At 42.0% G+C, this 18,479-nt stretch overlaps 1 protein-coding gene across 6 annotated transcripts; it reads right to left on the reverse strand.

Moving 5' to 3' along the window:
• Positions 1-2,013: 2,013 nt before the first annotated feature.
• Positions 2,014-17,909, reverse strand: slc9a1b (solute carrier family 9 member A1b). Of its 6 annotated transcripts, none has more exons than XM_014142633.2 (13): positions 17,210-17,909; positions 14,756-14,989; positions 13,799-14,025; positions 11,244-11,494; positions 10,866-11,083; positions 10,474-10,673; positions 9,444-9,533; positions 6,661-6,731; positions 6,185-6,352; positions 5,485-5,581; positions 5,149-5,253; positions 4,804-4,859; positions 2,014-3,242 (listed from the first exon to the last, which is right to left on the reverse strand). In XM_014142633.2, exons 1-13 carry the CDS (start codon positions 17,463-17,465, stop codon positions 3,164-3,166), a joined length of 2,052 nt encoding a protein of 683 aa, XP_013998108.1. In that variant the 5' UTR covers positions 17,466-17,909; the 3' UTR covers positions 2,014-3,163. The 6 variants fall into 6 exon arrangements, with proteins under 6 accessions (XP_013998108.1, XP_045550797.1, XP_013998106.2 ...); XM_045694841.1 differs by having other exon boundaries at positions 4,784-4,859; positions 17,210-17,908; XM_014142631.2 differs by having other exon boundaries at positions 2,014-3,250; positions 4,784-4,859; positions 17,210-17,908.
• Positions 17,910-18,479: the final 570 nt, after the last annotated feature.

Raw genomic sequence — 18,479 nt, forward strand, 5'->3', positions numbered from 1 at the left:
TGGCAGTACGTCCAACTGGCCTCACAACCGCAGACCACATGTATGGCGTCATGTGGGTGAGCAGTTTGCTGACATCAACTTTGTGAACAGAGTGCCCCCATGGTGACAGTGGGGATATGGTAATGGCAGGCATAAGCTATGGACAATGAACACAATTGCATTTTAGAAATGGCAATTTGAATGCACAAAAAAAAAACGTGACGAGATCCTGAGGTCCCATTGTGAGACCCATTTTTTTAAGGTATCTGTGACCAACAGATGCATATCTGTATTCCCAATCATGGGAAGTCAATAGATTAGGGCCTAATGAATTTATTTCAATTGACTGATTTCCTCATATGAATTGTAACTCAGTAAAATCAATTAATTTTGCATGGTGCATTTATATTTTTGTTCAGTATAGTAATACATTTGCAAAATCTTCTTTGCCCCATGGCAAAAAGTGTAGAATTGCAGCAAACTTGCTTTAAAACTGCAACATTTTCTCTAATGCCTATGGGAAAATATGTAGAATTACAGGAAATGAACTCTTAAACTTCTCTCTGCTGTCAAGAGGAGGGCTGCACAAATGTTTTGCTAGCAAGGTGGGAGGGTGGGGCCCTCCAATAAAATGTCACTCAGTCTCTGTCTTTCTCTCACTAACCCACTCTTAATTTCACTTCAATTTAAGGTCTTTATTGGCATGGGAAACATATGTTAACATTGCCAAAGCAAGTGAAGTAGATAATAAACAAAAGTGAAATAAACAATAAACATTACACTCACCAAAGTTCCATAAGAATAAAGACATTTCAAATGTCATATGTGCAAATAGCTAAAGTACAAAAGGGAAAATCAATAAACATAAACATGGGTTGTATTTACAATGGTGTTTGTTCTTCACTGGTTGCCCTTTTCTTCTGGCAACAGGTCACATATCTTGCTGCTGTGATGGCACACTGTGTTATTTCACCCAATAGATATGGGAGTTTATCAAAATTGGGTTTGTTTTCAAATTCTTTGTGGGTATGTGTAGTCTTTTTTTTTTTTTTTATGAGGGAAATATGTGTCTAGTATGGTCATACATTTGGCAGGAGGTTAGGAAGTGCAGCTCAGTTTCCACCTCATTTTGTGGGCAGTGTGCACATAGCCTGTCTTCTCTTGAGAGCCAGGTCTGCCTATGGCAGCCTTTCTCAACAGCAAGGCTATGCTCACTGAATCTGTACATAGGCAAAGCTTTCCTTAATTTTGGGTCAGTCACAGTGGTCAGGTATTCTGCCACTGTGTACTCTCTGTTTAGGGCCAAATAACATTCTAGTTTGCTCTGTTTTTTGGTCAATTCTTTCCAATGTGTCAAGTAATTATCTTTTTGTTTTCTCATGATTTGGTTGGGTCTAATTGTGTTGCTGTCCTGGGGCTCTGTGGGGTGTGTTTGTGTTTGTGAACGGAGCCCCAGGTCCATCTTGCTTAGGGGGCTCTTCTCCAGGTTCATCTCTCTGTAGGTGATGGCTTTGTTGTGGAAGGATTGGGAATCGCTTCCTTTTAGGTGGTTGTAGAATTTAAAGGTTATTTTCTGGATTTTGATAATTAGCGGGTATCAGCCTGCTCTGCATGCATTTATTTGGTGTTTTACGTTGTACACACAGGATATTTTAGTCTCAATTTGGTGTTTGTCCCATTTTGTGAATTCTTGGTTGGTGAGACCCCAGACTGCCGAACCATGAAGGGCAATGAGTTCTATAACTGATCCAAGTATTTTTAGCCAGATCCTAATTGATATGTCAAATTGTATGTTCTTTTTGATGGCACATGTTCACAGCTTTGTGGAAGTTACTTGTGGCGCTGATGTTTAGGCCGAGGTATAGTTTTTTGTGTGCTCTAGGGCAACGGTGTCTAGATGGAATTTGTATTTGTGGTACTGGCAACTGGCCCTTTCTCTCTCACCCGCTCCTCTCTCTCATCAATTTCAGGCTTCGGCTACATACTGACCCCTGATGGCAGTATATCTTAATTATTTTACCACAAATCTCACTATTAAAATGTCCAACAAAATATTTTTATTTTATAAGCACTTTATTGTTAAACTCAGTCATGAAAGTCATCTTAATTTCTGATGCATATTATCTGTAAAGCTTATTTTCCCTCTCAGTACAAACTGCTAACAATTCAACCCATTTCAAATAGGCCTGCGTTGTCATTCTTATAAAAATTATTCAACTTGGCAACTTCCTTTTTTTAAACAATCACTTTCAAGTCTAAATTGATTTTGACAGCTTCAGACCCAAATACAGTGGAGACAAGGCATGAGTGGGATTACTTCGTGGGATATGGAATCTATTTTGCTACTTGCTTCCAATGAAAAGGCTTTTATCCAGTCAAAAGACATACTGGAAATTGCATTTGTATTTATATAGTTACCAGGAGTGTGTTTTCTGGCTGCTAAGGGTAGTTGGCCAGCTACCATGTGATGCAGTCCCTGATAAAACATATTTATTATTCATGCAAACAAAGTGAATGAGAAGCACTATCATGTGAAAACCATTAAGACAGAAGTGCTGACAAAAACCTACATTCCTCTCTAAAAGGAAGCTGTGATTTTACATAACAAAAAACATTTTAAAATCTCTGAAAACCAAACAAATCTTTACACATGATTTCATGATATTGAAAAATGGTTCAAGAAAAATTGGCACGTGAACCTTTGGCAAATTATTCACATTATCTTACATCAAAAATACCAAAGAACAAGGACCCAAACATGAGAAATACAACAATAACGGCACTGAGATAAATTAGAAATGTCCTTCAATACATGAGATACTTTGAGATGTTGCCATAGAAAAATCTCCATCTCATACAAGTAAGTGCCAGAGGAGAATAAGTCGTAAGTCGCTCTGGATAAGAGCGTCTGCTAAATGACTTAAATGTAATGTAAATGAGAATTAAGGAGCTTCTGAAATAGTGGAATCCTATTATTCTCCTCATTTGAAGCGCTATAGTTTAAAAGATGTTCTTTAACAGGACATGAATGGATCGTCCTCCTCCTTGTCTTTATTGGGACCGGGGTCGCTTAGACAGCGTGCTAGTCTCTGGTAGTCCAGCTCGCCCTGGTGGTTGTCTGACGCATTACCCCTGGGTCCTTCCATGTCTGCTTTCAGGCTCGGCCTCTTGGGTACCTCCTCCTCTAGGCTGACAGCGTCAGGTGTGCTGGGAGGGGAAGGCTGCTCAAAGTGGACAGTAGGGACACTGTCAGCACTGAAAACCTGGTTGTCTTGAAGAAAGAAAGTATTATCAACCGGAGCTGGGCAGAAAATAGTTGTATTTAAAATGTTTTAAAACTACTTTTCAAATACTCAAGGTAGTCGAATATAGTCAACTAAAAGGCAACTAGTTTCTTTGATATTCAAATACAGGTTTCAGAAAAACAAATAATATCTGAAAGTATTTTGAATACATCTCAGAAAACCAAATAATAAAAAGGTATTTGAATATATGCACATTATTTAAAAATCTTTATTATTAGGTGGCTTCCAAATATTTGATTAAGAACCAAAAAACTACAACAGTTAGTTGAAATAGTCTAAATATATGATCAATAACACATGGTTTGGATGGCTCTTAAATATGAATCTTAATATTGCCTATAGCCTAGAGTTAAATACGAGGGACATCGAATCATCTCAACATTACAGTAGACCAATTTTTCAGCTTCAAAATGAACAAATATATGTTCATAATGAGTGAGACATAAGGTAGAGTAACACTTGACATCAACTTCTTATACATGTGTAGTAACTTTGATTATTACAATAGCAACATTGTTGATACATAGAACGTTGGAAATTGCTTTATAATTGCACAATAATGGAGTTATTACATAAGTGGAATAAGTAAATCAGTATTCCTTGTGTACAGTAGTTACAAAAACTCAGCTCATTGCCATGCAAATAAAATGCAATTGCCAAAGTATTATGTAACATGGTAATACATGTTGCTACAAAAGTAATTACAGTTTTATTACACAAGAACAGTTTAATGTTAAATGTTACTGAGAATGCTAATGTAACAGTGTAGGTTCCGTCCCTCCCTTCGCCCCAACCTGGGCTCGAACCAGGGACCCTTGCACACATCAACAACTGACACCCACGAAGCATCGTTACCCGTCGCGCCACAAAAGCCGCGGCCCTTGCAACGCAAGGGGAAACCCTACTTCAGGTCTCAGAGCGAGTGACGTCACTGATTGAAACGCTGTTAGCGCGCACCACCGCTAACTAACCAGCCATTTCACATCGGTTACACTAACAGTAACAAAATATGGCTATTCAGTGTCAAAGGAAACAAATATCCCAAAATTGCCATCTGGTGAGATTGTGTGTGCTCTATAGTTTCAAAAAAGTAGTTGCTTTCTCAGATCTGTATTAAAGTACATTTAGAAAAGTAGTCATTTTTGGGGATCTGTATATTTGAAGTAACTATTTGTTTCCCTCAAAAAAATAGTTACTTTCCACACAGCATAGTTACAACTAGTTATCCCAGGTCTGTTATCAACACTTACGTGACAAATCTGAACTCTTTTTACTGCATATTTATATTCATATTGAATATATACAGGGGCACATTTTTTTGGAATTATAACCGTTTCAGTGATGGACAGAAGCAACAAGGCACAAAACAGAAGAAAATGGTCCGAAACAGGGAGGTACTATCTGAACTCAGTCCAATAAGAAATGCTTGTTTTCATTCTACAATATTGTGCTGCGGTGTGCCCTGATGAATACGACCCAGGTGTGTTAGACTGACAGACCTGATTCAAACCTGACTCGCCTGATTCCAGGCCTAGGTGACTCCCGGTTGGCTGGAACAGTGAGGTAGTGGCTCATCTGCAGAAACAGTATTGTTACAACGTCACAAATATGCTTCAGTATTGCAATGAGGCAAAATCTCTGCAAGGTTGGAGACATAGCCGTGGTCAAGAAAGAACACTGGACTGGGGTCTATTCCGAACACTGACCCTCCCTCTCCATCACACTGACCCCTCCCTCTCCATCACACTGACCCCTCCCTCTCCATCACACTTACCCCTCCCTCTCCATCACACTTACCCCTCCCTCTCCATCACACTTACCCCTCCCTCTACATCACACTTACCCTCCTCTCCATCACACTGACCCTCCTCTCCATCTCCATCTTAGTCTTCCGTAGGCGCACCTCGCTCACGTTGTCTTCCTCATCGGCGTCAAACAGAGTGTGTCTGCTGTAGGATCTGCTGCGCATCTGGGGAAACAAGGAACTGGATGTGAAAATGGTGTTGCTTGGTGCCCGGGGATAATATCTCAGAGAAATATCTCAGAGACATCATACTTTACACTAAAAAAATGTAACTCAGTGTAGGAGGCACGGAGGGTATGCCTGTGTGCATATTCTGTTTTTCTGTCTTCCTCAGTTGGCAAACCTAATTTCCCTTCAGACATTCAATTTCAACCAAATTCATTCATTGTAACATACTTTTTGCTTGTTGTTCTGCAGGTTGGACCTCAGGATCCTTCTGATCTCTTCCTCCCGTTTCTTAGAGACCCGTGGAATCACTCTGGGCTGGATGTTCCTTCGGAGACACAGATTAAAGATATGACCAAAATTGCCATCACACCACCGTCAGGAACAGACAGGCCACTTGTTAGTATAGCCTAGTTCCAGGTCGGTTTGTATGGTCTTGCCAACTCCTGGTCATTGTCACACCGCATGACAGATCTGGGACTAGGTTAAGGGTCTAACAGAGTACCACATGTGTACGTGTACACACACAGCAGTGTTCTAGAACATTGGACTGTTGGCTTTAATACTTTTCAAATTCTCAGTGCAGCTCAAGCTATTTCTTCAACTGTCAACACAAATGAATAGAGGATGTGTACCAGAGACACGTTGGTTGGGAATTGTGGGGAGGTGCGCATTCAGGCTGTGCGTCCACCGCAGATGATGGTCTGAAAGCTGCGTAGCTATGTCACAATGGGACGCCGGACTATCGCGTCCTAGCATCTGTGGACTATGATTTAAGCTTAAGCCAACAGTGGCCTCTGGTGGAGATGAGTGGATGTGGACAGTAATAGGCCCTTACTCTTACTGCACGGATGATAAGTACTAAGGACAGGTTGCACTCCAGGGGAAAAAAATAAGTATATCTTAAACAGAAATAGGAGGCAATACTTACTGCATGGAGACGGTGGAGGGCAGAGCTGAGGGCAGCTGGCCACTCTCCACCATCATAATAGCCTGCTTCAGCTCCATCTTGCGGTAGAAGGCGATCAACTCAGGCTCCTTAAAGTTCTCGCCCGCTATAAGCCACCTCTTCACGTAGGTCTTGTTGAAGCGGTTAAGCCTGATATGAGGAGAGTAGAGGAATGGAAAGAGGGAAAAACACAAAGAATGGGAGATGGATGGAGAGAGAGAGGTTAGATTACTCGTTGGTTACTGCATTGTCGGAACTAGAAGCACAAGCATTTCACTACACTCGCATTAACATCTGCTAACCATGTGTATGTGACAAATAAAATTTGATTTGAGAGACAGAAATATGGAGAAAGAGTTCATGATGTGTGAAGAATAAAATGGCTGCTTTATTCCAGCCCCCCAAAACGATATCAATCCTTTTAATATGTTTATTTCACAATTGCATGGGATCCATACTTCTCCTTCCAGTGATAATGCCCATAATGGCCACAGACACCCTCAACGCCTGTGAGGAGATGGTCCAGGAACTAAGAGAGAAAATGAGGAGTGTTTACAAAGTCTGATTAACCATGCAGTAACTTTAGTGTACTATGTAAGGACCCATATTACAGTATAATAATACTGCTTGTCACCCCTGTGTAATATCTAGTGGACAGATGTACAATTGAAGTCGGAAGTTTACATCCACTTAGGTTGGAGTCATTAAAACTCATTTTTCATCCACTCCACAAATTTCTTGTTAACAAACTATAGTTTTGGCAAGTCGGTTAGGACATCTACTTTGTGCATGTCAAGTAATTTTTCCAACAATTGTTTACAGACAGATTATTTCACAGTATCTCAATTCCAGTGGGTCAGAAGTTTACATACACTAAGTTGACTGTGCCTTTAAACAGCTTGGAAAATTCCAGAAAAAGATGTCATGGCTTTAGAAGCTTCTGATAGGCTAATTGACATCATTTGAGTCAATTGGAGGTGTACCTGTGGATATATTTCAAGGCCTACCTTCAAACTCAGAGCCTTTTTGCTTGACGTCGTGGGAAAATCAACAACAACAAAAAAATCAGCCAAGACCTCAGAAAAAATTTGTAGACCTGCACAAATCTGGTTCATCCTTGGGAGCAATTTCCAAACGCCTGACAGTACCACGTTCATCTGTACAAACAATAGTACGCAAATATAAACACCATGGGACCACGCAGCCATCACACCTCACAGGAAGGAGACGCGTTCTGTCTCCTAGAGATGAATGTACTTTGGTGCGAGAAATGCAAATCAATCCCAGAACAACAGCCAAAGACCCCGTGAAGATGCTGGAGGAAACAGGTACAAAAGTATCTATATCCACAGTAAAATGAGTCCTATATCGACATAACCTGAAAGGCTGCTCAGCAAGGAAGAAGCCACTGCACCAAAACCACCATAAAAAAGCCTGAAAGATTAGTGGAATCTGTGTGGGTAGCTGGACAGGTAGGATGACTGACAGTGAGGGTGAACAGGTGGTCACGGGTCAGGTGACAGAGGAATGGATGAGACTGAGGCAGGAATTCCTTTAACCATAAAGTGGTATATTTACTGAGTAGTCTGTGCTGCATAACAAAGGAAACAGAATAACGTGTATCCAATCAAATCCATCATCACAAAGATCTAATCATAACAATCATTCATTGTTAACATCATTTAGGGAATTCAACAATCCAGTTAATTAATAAGTCAATAGGAATCATCGGTGAGTAATTTAGGCTCGTAACTATTTATCATAAATCATGAAAGAATAATACAAACAGTGATCGGTTATTCAATCTATAATCGCCATTAGTTGGATCAGAGTCGATCAGTTCAACAAACAATGACTTTCTTATTTCACCCCTTCAAGTGTCTTCATGTGTACACGGAATTTCATTACATATTAACTATACCAATTGCATAATTGTCCTATTATGATCCGTAGGGCCGGAATCATTGACCATTCACATTAGACAAAATGTTTGAAGCGTGCGCTCCAAGCCACGCGATAATAACTTCAAACAACTGATGGCCCACTCTCCCGATCGCAACAGATAGTTCAGATGAAAGGTAACATGAAAGGTAACAGAGTCGGTGGACTTACGTGGATTCATGGACGCACAGAACTTCTGCATTTGACAGAGTGAAGGATGAGAAAGCAGCGCGATCAGGCGATGGTGATTTCCTCCTTTTATGGAGTGGAGATCTGTCGGACATTTCCACCTGACCTAATTAAAGCGCCCCTGGCCCAGCTGAGTAAGTGGCAATGAATTAAAGGATTATTCCACCAACTCCATGGGCTTTTTCTACAAAGCCAGACTATGGTTTGCAACTGCACATGCGGACAAAGATTGTACTTTTTGGAGAAATATCCTCTGGTCTGATGAAACAAAAATAGAACTGTTTGGCCATAATGAACATCGTTATGTTTGGAGGAAAGTGGGGGAGGCTTGCAAGCCTAAGAACTCCATCCCAACCCTGAAGCATGGGGGTGGCAGCATCATGTTGTGGGGGTGCTTTGCTGCAGGAGGGACTGGTGCACTTCACAAAATAGATGGCATCATGAGGAAAGAAAATGATGTGGATATATTGAAGCAACATCTCAAGACATCAGTCAGGAAGTTAAAGCTTGGTCGCAAATGGGTCTTCCAACTGGACAATGACCCCAAGCATACTTCCAAAGTTGTGGCAAAATGGCTTAAGGACAACAAAGTCAAGGTATTGGAGTGGCTATCACAAAGCCCTGACCTCAGTCCTATAGAAAATATGTGGGCAGAACTGAAATAGTGTGTGCGAGCAAGGAGGCCTACAAACCTGACTCAGTTACACCAGCTCTGTCAGGAGGAATGGACCAAAATTCACCCAACTTATTGTGGGAAGCTTGTGGAAGGCTACCCGAAACATTTGACCCAAGTTAAACAATTTAAAGTCAATGCTACCCAAAACTAATTGAGTGTATGTAAACTTCTGACCCACTGGGAATGTGATGAAAGAAATAAAAGCTGAAAGAAATAATTATCTGTTATTTTGACATTTCACATTCTAAAATAAAGTGGTGATCCTAACTGACCTAAGACAGGGAATTTTTACAATAATTAAATGTTAGGATTTTTTTTAAAACTGAGTTTAAATGTATTTGGCAAAGGTGTATGTAAACTTCCGACTTCAACTGTACGTAACATAAACAGGTGATGCTGTTACGCAAGATTTTGGTTCTGGGTTTCTGAGATTACCTCTGTGTGAATCTCCTCGTTGATGGAAGGCTTGCTCTCCTTCTTCTTCTTCACAGCAAGTAGCTCAACCAAGGGCCTGATTGTCATACCCTGAAAACACCCAGAAAAGCAGTAGTTGTAAAGTGAACCTTGTCTTTACAAGCAGGTCAAAGTGTTCCGTTTCACTTTTTCAGAGATTTACAGTAACATTTTGGAGCAGAGTCAAGGAATGTTTGAACTTTAGAGCAGGGGTGTCAAAACTCATTCCATGGAGGGGCAAACATTGTTGATTTTTGTTATTTCCTTGAATTTCAACACCCAGACAACCAGGTGTGGGAAGTTCCTAACTTATCAGTAACCTTAATTGCTCAATCAAGAACAATGGATGGTCAAAAACCTCCAGATGCTCGACTCCACATGGAATGAGTTTGACACCTATGCTTTAGGGCAGTGTTTCCCAACTCCAGTACCTCCAACAGCAGTGGTGTAAAGTACCTAAGGAAAAGTACTACTAAAGTCATTTTTGGGGGTATCTGTACTTCACAATTTCTATTTTTGAAAACTTTTACTTCATTACATTCCTAAAGAAAATAATGTACTTTTTACTCCATACGTTTTCCCTGACACCCAAAAGTACTCGTTACAATTTGAAATGCTTAGCAGGACAGGAAAATTGCCCAATTCACACACTTATCTGGAGATCATCCCTGGTCATACTTGCTGCCTCTGATCTGGCAGACTCACTAAACACAAATGCTTTGGCGTATGCCCCTGGCTATCCATAAATAAATAAAAATGGGAGAAAATTGTGCCGTCTGGTTTGCTTAATATAAGGAATTGTATATTATTTACACATACTTTTGATACTTAAGTATATTTTAGAAATTACATGTACCTTCCATACATAAGTACATTTAGACCCAAATACTTTTAGACTTTTACTCAAGTAGTATTTTACTGGGTGACTTTCACACAAAAAAGTGTACTGTTGGGGTTACTGGAGGTGTTGGGAAGCACTGCTTTAGAGCATCATTCAGATTGTCTGCCTCACCTGCACAAACACAGTAAAGAAAATGACAGTGATGATTGCTGTCAGGAACAAGTGCCTCATTTGGTGACTATTTGACAGCAGGTATCCCAGGGAGAAAGCTATGGCCCCTCGCAGGCCACCGTAGGCCACAATGAATTGGTCCTTTTTGGTCAACTTGACAATACGGAATTTGTTTATGATGAATGTAAGGCCAATCACACCTGTAATACACAGACAGATAAAATAAATATGTTTTTCCCCAAGTATAAATGAACAGATGAAAAAGGTTATACTTTAATGTTAGTGTATTTACATTTTGGTTTTGAACATTTTATTCCACATTTTTATTGCATCTGTTTTACTGTAACTTTTATGGAAATCTTTAAAGAATTTGCATTTTGCATAATACTGACCCAGTACTCGTGACACCAGACAGAGGATGACGGTGGTGATGACGAAGGTCCAGTTCCAGGCATGCGGCCCTGCCACCGTGGACACGCCCAGGAAGATGAAGATGAGCGTCTCGCTCACGCTGCTCCACATCTTCAGGAAGTACTTGATGGTGGTGTAGGACTTGTGGGATATGTTGGCCTCCACATAGGGCCGCATCACAACCCCACATGCTATCAAACTACGGAAGGTAGTACAAGACGATTTTCATTGTAACTTCATGTTCATTTGTCAGTTCAACTTGTAGCATGATGTACTACAGTAACCATAATGCTCCAGGTAACATACTGAAGCCATCTCCTTATCAATACACATCTGTTCTCTGTCAAATAGCTACTTACGCCATGATACCAGAGAGATGGAACATCTCGGAGGAAAGGTAGGCCATGTAGCTGTATAGGAAGACGAAAAGGGGTTCGATGACGCGGGTGTGAGAGGTGAAACGAGAGGTGAAGGCTGCCAAGAAGCCGTAGATGGCACCCACCAGGACCCCTCCTAGGGACACCACGAAGAAACACACCACGCCTAGGAACACATCCAATACGGTGACCGTCCCCACTTTGGAGAACTCCTCAAACAAGTTGTACAGAACCTGCATGCAGGGACGAAGGAGGGGTCAGTGGAAATTCGCAGAGATCTGTGTGTGAGTCCCAAATGGCACCCTACATTGGGGATAGCGTGCCATTTGGGACACAGTCTATATGTCCAGGAAATTGCAATATTCAATCAACTAGATTTAGCTATAGCTGTCGATTTGATTCTGCTTCACGTTATCCTTGATCAGACTTGATTTCAAGCCAAGGGTCCTCTAACCACTATATCCCAACACCCGTGTTATATGCTGAGACACATTATCCATTTGCTTCACTTGACCTATTGGTTGAATGGTAACATGATTATACATGGTATGTAAACAACATGTGGACTATCTAAATGGTATCCTTCAGACAAGCACAAGATACTAGGGTCGAGTCCCAAATGGTACCCTATTCGTAGTATATAGTGAACTACTTTTGACCAGTAGTGGTTGCACTATGTAGGGAATAGGGTGCCATTTGGCATGCACCCTAGCTGGCATCAGCCCCTCTCAGCTCTTCAGTCTTTTGGAACACTGAGGCCATTATCCCCGCCAGGCAGTAAATACCCTCCCATTGCTTTACTGCTCCATTAAACCAACATCCCCTGTTTGGGTGATAGCTGAATCAGTGGTCCGGGTTGGCATAGTCAGAGCTATTTGGCTGAGTAATATCTACACCTGCCAAAAGCACCTAAACTGCTATTAATAGATGTTTACGCATACAGTGAGCCGGTGAGTGAGCCACAGTCAAATGCCATCTACACTATATGACCAAAAGTATGTGGACACCTGCTTGTCGAACATCTCATTCCAAAATCATTGACATTAATATGGAGTTGGTCCCCCCACTTTGCTGCTATAACAGCCTCCACTCTTCTGGGAAGGCTTTCCACTAGATGTTGGAACATTTCTGCGAGGACTTGCTTCCATTCAGCTACAAGAGCATTAGTGAGGTTGGGCGATTAGGCCTGGCTCGCAGTTGGTGTTCTAATTCATCCCAAAGGTGTTTGATGGGGTTGAGGTCAGGGCTCTGTGCAGGCCAGTTCTTCCACAACAATCTCAACAAACCATTTTCTGTGTGGACCTCGCTTTGTGCATGGGGGCATTGTCATGCTGAAACAGGAAAGGGCCTTCCCCAAACTGTTGCCACAAAGTTGGAAGCACTTTACAGTTAGCACTATGCATTTGGGCAGATAGCGTTCTCCTGGCATCCACCAAACCCAGATTCGTTCGTCGGACTGCCAGATGGTGAAGCATGATTCATCACTCCAGAGAACGTGTTTCCACTGCTCCAGAGTCCAATGGCGTCGAGCTTTACACCCCTCCAGCCGATGCTTGGCATTGCACATGGTGATCTTAGTGTGCAGCTGCTCGGCCATGGAAACCCATTTCATGAAGCTGCCGATGAACAGTTCTTGTGCTGACATTGTTTCCAGAGGCAGTTTGGAACTCGTAGCGAGTGTAGCAACCGAGGACAGATGATTTTTATGCGCTACGCGCTTCAGCACTCGCCGTTCCCATTCTGTGAGCTTGTGTGGTCTACCACTTTGCGGCTGAGCCGTTGTTGCTCCTAGACGTTTTCACTTCACAATAACAGCACTTAAAATTGACCAGGGAAGCTCTAGCAGGGCAGAAATTTGACGAACTGACTTGTTGGAAAGGTAGCATCGTATGATGGTGCCACGTTGAAAGTCACTGAGCTCACCAGTAAGATCATTCTACTGCCAATGTTTTACTATGGAGATTGCATGGCGGTGTGCTCGATATTATATACCTGTCAACAACGGGTGTGGCTGAAATAGCCGAATCCCAAAATTTGAAGGGGTGTCCACATACTTTTGTATATATAGTGTACCTTACAGTTAGCCGCTAGCAGACAGGAAAGTGCTCCGTCATGGTTAATAGAAAATGGATTATGCTCATTCTCCTCAGCTGTGAGAACACTGGCTGCCTGTTAAGTGGGGTGGCTGGTGGCGTAAGCCACGGGTCTGGAAATGAACACTACATTTACACAGCTGGCATTGGAATAAAGTAACAAAACAGCTCCCGTCATGTTAACTTGAGTTGATGGAAACAAGCCAACATTGTACACAGAAAGAGAAATGCAGCAACTGAGTGAACTAACAGTATCACCCCAAATCAAATTTGGCCTCTGGTTTGATTCGTCCCCACTGTGACAAATGACCCTGATGAAGGCGAAGGGCCTAAGCACGCTGGTTTTATCGATCCACTGCCCATAAATAGTTGCCGAATTTCCTCTTGGAAGCACAGTTTGCTACTCAATTCATGCACTTTGGTTGGAAAGCCTTTAACACTCACCACTGTGACAGCATCATTGAGAAGGGACTCTCCAAACACCAGGATGTGAACCAACTCGTTGATATGGATCTCCTCAAACACAGCCAGCACGGCCACGGGGTCCACGGCCGACACGATGGAGCCGAAAAGCAGGCAGGCCAGCAGGTCAACTCTGCTCAGACCGACGCTCTCGATCTGGCACAAGGCGTACAGCAAGCCCCCCATAAAGAAGGTGTTCCACAGGGTACCTAGAAAGAGATAGAAAGAATGGCTGTGTCCTAATACCTGTACTTGTGTTCTAAATAGCAGGCATTTTGGGTATGAAGGAAAAACATACTTTTATAGTATGTGAAATTTTGAACATTTAGTATACTTTAAATGCCAGCTCATTTCGGCTTTTCATCTAGTAGAATTCGCTGCACAATATTGAGGAAGAGAATGGTCTTTCGAGACCCACGTGTGTTTGACAACAGCTGATAATCAGCTGAGGGGACGCGCCGTACCAAAATCAATGAATGGCGGGAATCAACGCAATTGCGCATCAGATGAGGCATTCTCAGTAGGAGGAGCCTAGTATGCTGATATTTATTGCTGACTGCATTCGTTTTTAAACAGTACTTTCTAAACAGTATGTAGTACGATTAGTATACACAGAATGCAGTTTAAGTAAGTAGTAGGCAAGCTAGATTTCGGACACGGACAATGGTTTATTTCAATAAGGCGACATTACATGGTATCAATACCAGCAAAGACTAAATTATTTTATACAAATTACAATTTTCACAAGGGTAGTAGTAGTAGTTCACTAACCATGGCATGACAAGGAGTTTGACATTATAGCACAAACAGATCTGGGACCAGGCTAGGAAATGTGTTTGTGGCAGTTTAACTATATGCTATAAATATGATAATAGCAAATACATCGGTATACAAATTGCACTGGAGGGATAAAGTGCTTAGCAGTCAGTGCTTAGTTACCTATCACCGCAAACACCAAGATGGTGCCCACATTCTCTGTGAAGGGCCGGATCGGCAGGAAGTAGCCAGCATCAAGGATGATGGGAGGGAGGAGGCACAGGAAGAAGAGCTGGGAGTCCAGTACTGGGGGCTCTTCTCCGATCACCTTGATGAGCCCCCCCACTAGCAGCCCCACCACGATCAGCAGGCAGCTCTCTGGGACCACGCCAGACAGACGCGGGATCAGATGGAAACCTAAATGGGGAGATGAGGTAGTTAATGTTATTATAGAGACATATCTGTCTGCCGTACACCAGGGACCGTATTCATAAAGTGTCAGAGTAGGAGTGCTTATCTAGGGTCAGGTCCCCCCTGTTTATGTAATCCTATTCATTATGATCTAAAAGGCAAAGCTGATCCTAGATCTTTTAGCTTTTTCTTTATGAATACAGGTCTAGGTCAGTAGAAGGCAGTGGGTTCATTACTATGACATTGCTATATCCAGGCAAGAATGTGTGCAATTTCCTCCCTATGTTGATATAGCCTCTGTTGCAATTGTCTTCAGATGTGCAATACATTGTATAAAACAAACTGTGCCTGTAGAAGTGGATATAGTTATTTTAGGTTTACAGTATACACATACAGGGGTGCAACTTAACTCCCCCCCACATTCTGAAATTGCACCCTCTAGCGGTTGGGTAGGCTGTTTGTAGTGTTTACCCGACTGGATAAAATATGAGTGTGTGTAATATATATAAATACATTTACGTCCCCCCCACTTCTAAAACCAAAGTTGTGCCCTTGTACACATATAACCACTAAATTATTGGATGAATGAAATGCTCTAATCAGTTAGTTGTGCATCACTGTCTGACATTCTAAGCTCTCATAAAAAATTAAAAAGGCCTTTTTTTAGACCTCTATTTCAGGCAACACACAGGATGCTACTGCACAAGTTGCTAGACATAGGTCAACCATGCTGGTGCTGCAACTGCAGATAACTGAAATCCAGATATACATTTCTTAGGGCAAGTGGATACAAACAGGCAAACCCTAGTACCACTCCAGTACCTCAAGGGTCTCCCCCTAATGTATGTCTGAGTCCTGGAATGTTATAATTTATTACATCTGGGATGGGCCAAGGGCGTGAAGCACAAAAACCCTACATAACTCACAAGAAGTTCTTGCAAGAAAGGCATTTCACTGTACTTGTGCGTGTGACATTAAAACTTGAAACTCATCAACAGTATGTATCCCCCAAGAGACACACCATTCATTATAACAATAACTGAAGGATAAGGCTATTGGGAGACAGTCAGTCTCAATGACTACAGTATAAATATTTCAGGACTAGGACACTGTTTGAAATTGGTATACTGCTGTATGTGCCACTGTATGCATCAGCCCCCATCAGCTCTTTTCCTCTTTCTGTTATCACAGAGTACAGAAGAGCAGGCTGGCCTTGAGGAGAGAGCTGCTGCTGCTGCAGCAGATAAGTCCAAATCAGCTTCACATTCGGCTGGGCCAATGATAGACAGGGAGGGGAAAGCCCCACGGCCAAGCTGACTCCGAAATGACAACATGTACACGGAAGATCCCTTAAAAGGGTGTGTCCCAAATGGCATCCTATTCCTTATATAGAGAATATGGTGCCATTTGGGACACAGAGTTATGTGCATACGAAATACACACTACACAAATATTTCATATTGTATGTCTTTTTCTGAGATGAACAATAGCCTATTTTAAAAGTGAATGGACAGTCACAGGAAAAACTAGCTACACCCCTAGCTACCCCCTACATCCCTCTAACTCTGGCAGGTCATGATAACAACTGCTCTCATCACTCTCAGAATTTCCAACTCAAATGTTTGCCAAGTTGTGCAGTGTTTAATCCTCAAGTCTTCCATTACACTAATCTTATGGAACTTGTACATCTATTTCTAGTGGTGACTGGTGAGAGGGACAATTGCTTATAAAGTCCATGGTAAGATGCAGTGTCTCATGATCAAACGTAGGGCTGGAACAATGGGTATGGCTGCAGCAACTTTTACTTATAATATAGTAATAGTATGGCTTCCAAGCCCAATCCTGTGCCATAAAGAACCAGAGAACGTTGTGCCCATAGTACGTTTATGGTATCATCCCACTTCTGCCACCAATTTAGCGATTAGGAACAGAGCGGGCAGGTCTACTAACTCCTGTGTCCAAACTTCTTGGCAGGAACTGTAGTATGTTTATAACATTACATTCCTGTCTGAATTGACGAGTTGTAGAGTATTGCAATAATGTCCCTGTCTGAACGGGTCTGAAGCTTTCAATCAAGTTATCATACCCCCTGAGCAGACAGCTGCAGTGTCATGATGGATGACGCAATGTGACGTTGAGGGGTTTATACTGTGTCATATTAATCCATATCAATTAATGCAGTAAGGGGCATTCCCAATCGTGACAAAAGCAAAGGCAGATACTCACCAAGTTTCATCAATAAGGCGAGGAGGATCCATAGCGCGATCTCAAAAGGCTTTCGTACGTGTTCGTAATTTACAGCAAGTACAGGAAATGCCTTTTTAGTATTTGTTATATTAGTTAAATGTGAGCCTTCAGTCCCATGCGATTGATATGCAGGGGCAGAGGCTTCAATAGGTAATCCAATGCCCACGAACACAACCAAAACTATTACCAGGAGATCCCTGCGACAGCCCGGAAAGGCACAAGAGAATGCCGGCATTTCAAATATGTTAATGATTTATCCCGCTAGCTACTCCAAATCGTCATCCTCCATCAATGCGTCGGAGATGCAGGCAGAAATGAAGATGTAACGGGAAGTGATGCTGGTGCCATGTTACTGCAGATGGAGCTTGCACTTTTACGCAGTGAATGTACGGACATCATGCATAGAATATCACGGGTAAATGTAAAAAAACACCTGTAAAAAGCTCCCTGATGAATGAGAGTTAACGCCGGCGTTGATGATGATTGTATTCCTCTTTAAATGTTTGCGCAGTGTAGTCAAGCGTTGAAGTGTTCACTAATGTGAAAGGCGCAGCTGTTATGTATCAGGCGGAATATCAACTCCCGTTTGTGCCTCATCCCTCTATTTGGGTTACATTGGCTGTAATCACACCTCAATGTTTCATACAACCAGCCCAATTCGGTTATTTTCTACTTCTGTGGTTGGCAACCAAAAATGTGGTTTACCGCCACCAACTGGAGTGGAGTGTGAGTCCATTACAATTTGTGATACAAAAAGATGGAAGAATTGCTACTCTTCTGCAGTAAAATCTTGTAACCCCAAGTACTTCTCTGGAGCTTCCACCAGAACATCTATTTTCTGTGATTTAAGTTCCATTTGTGTAGTACACTTCATAACCATGGCAATGCAAGTCCGGCGTTATGGGCGGGCCTTAGGGGACCTACCACACCTCCTTGCCCATCCAAATAAAATATTTAAATATTCATAATTTATTTGACAGAGACACGTGTCGACAGAAAGACACATCAATCCCAATTAACCCTTGGCCTACAATGGTCGTGCACCGCAGAAATCTAATTAACATAAGAAAAAAATCCCCATCAAAATCCGTCTGTTTCGGCTAGAGATACAGTTGAAGTCGGAAGTTTACATACACCTTAGCCAAGTACATTTAAACTCAGTTTTTCACAATTCCTGACATTTAATCCTAGTAAAAAGTCCCTGTCGAAGGTCAGTTAGGATCACCACTTTATTTTAAAAATGTGAAAT

Source organism: Salmo salar, chromosome ssa14, assembly GCF_905237065.1.
Source record: "Salmo salar chromosome ssa14, Ssal_v3.1, whole genome shotgun sequence".
In the NCBI taxonomy this organism is placed as follows: domain Eukaryota; kingdom Metazoa; phylum Chordata; class Actinopteri; order Salmoniformes; family Salmonidae; genus Salmo; species Salmo salar.

Bases quoted from the DNA above. Each gene is read 5' to 3' on its own strand.
- slc9a1b (XM_014142630.2), bottom strand. From the start codon at position 17,465: ATGCCGGCATTCTCTTGTGCCTTTCCGGGCTGTCGCAGGGATCTCCTG. The intron at 6,353-6,660 runs GTATGGATCCCA...TCCTCATATCAG, and splicing joins CATTATCACTGGAAGGAGAA to GCTTAACCGCTTCAACAAGA. The intron at 4,860-5,127 runs GTAAGTGTGATG...CTGTTTCTGCAG, and splicing joins TCAGTGTGATGGAGAGGAGG to ATGAGCCACTACCTCACTGT.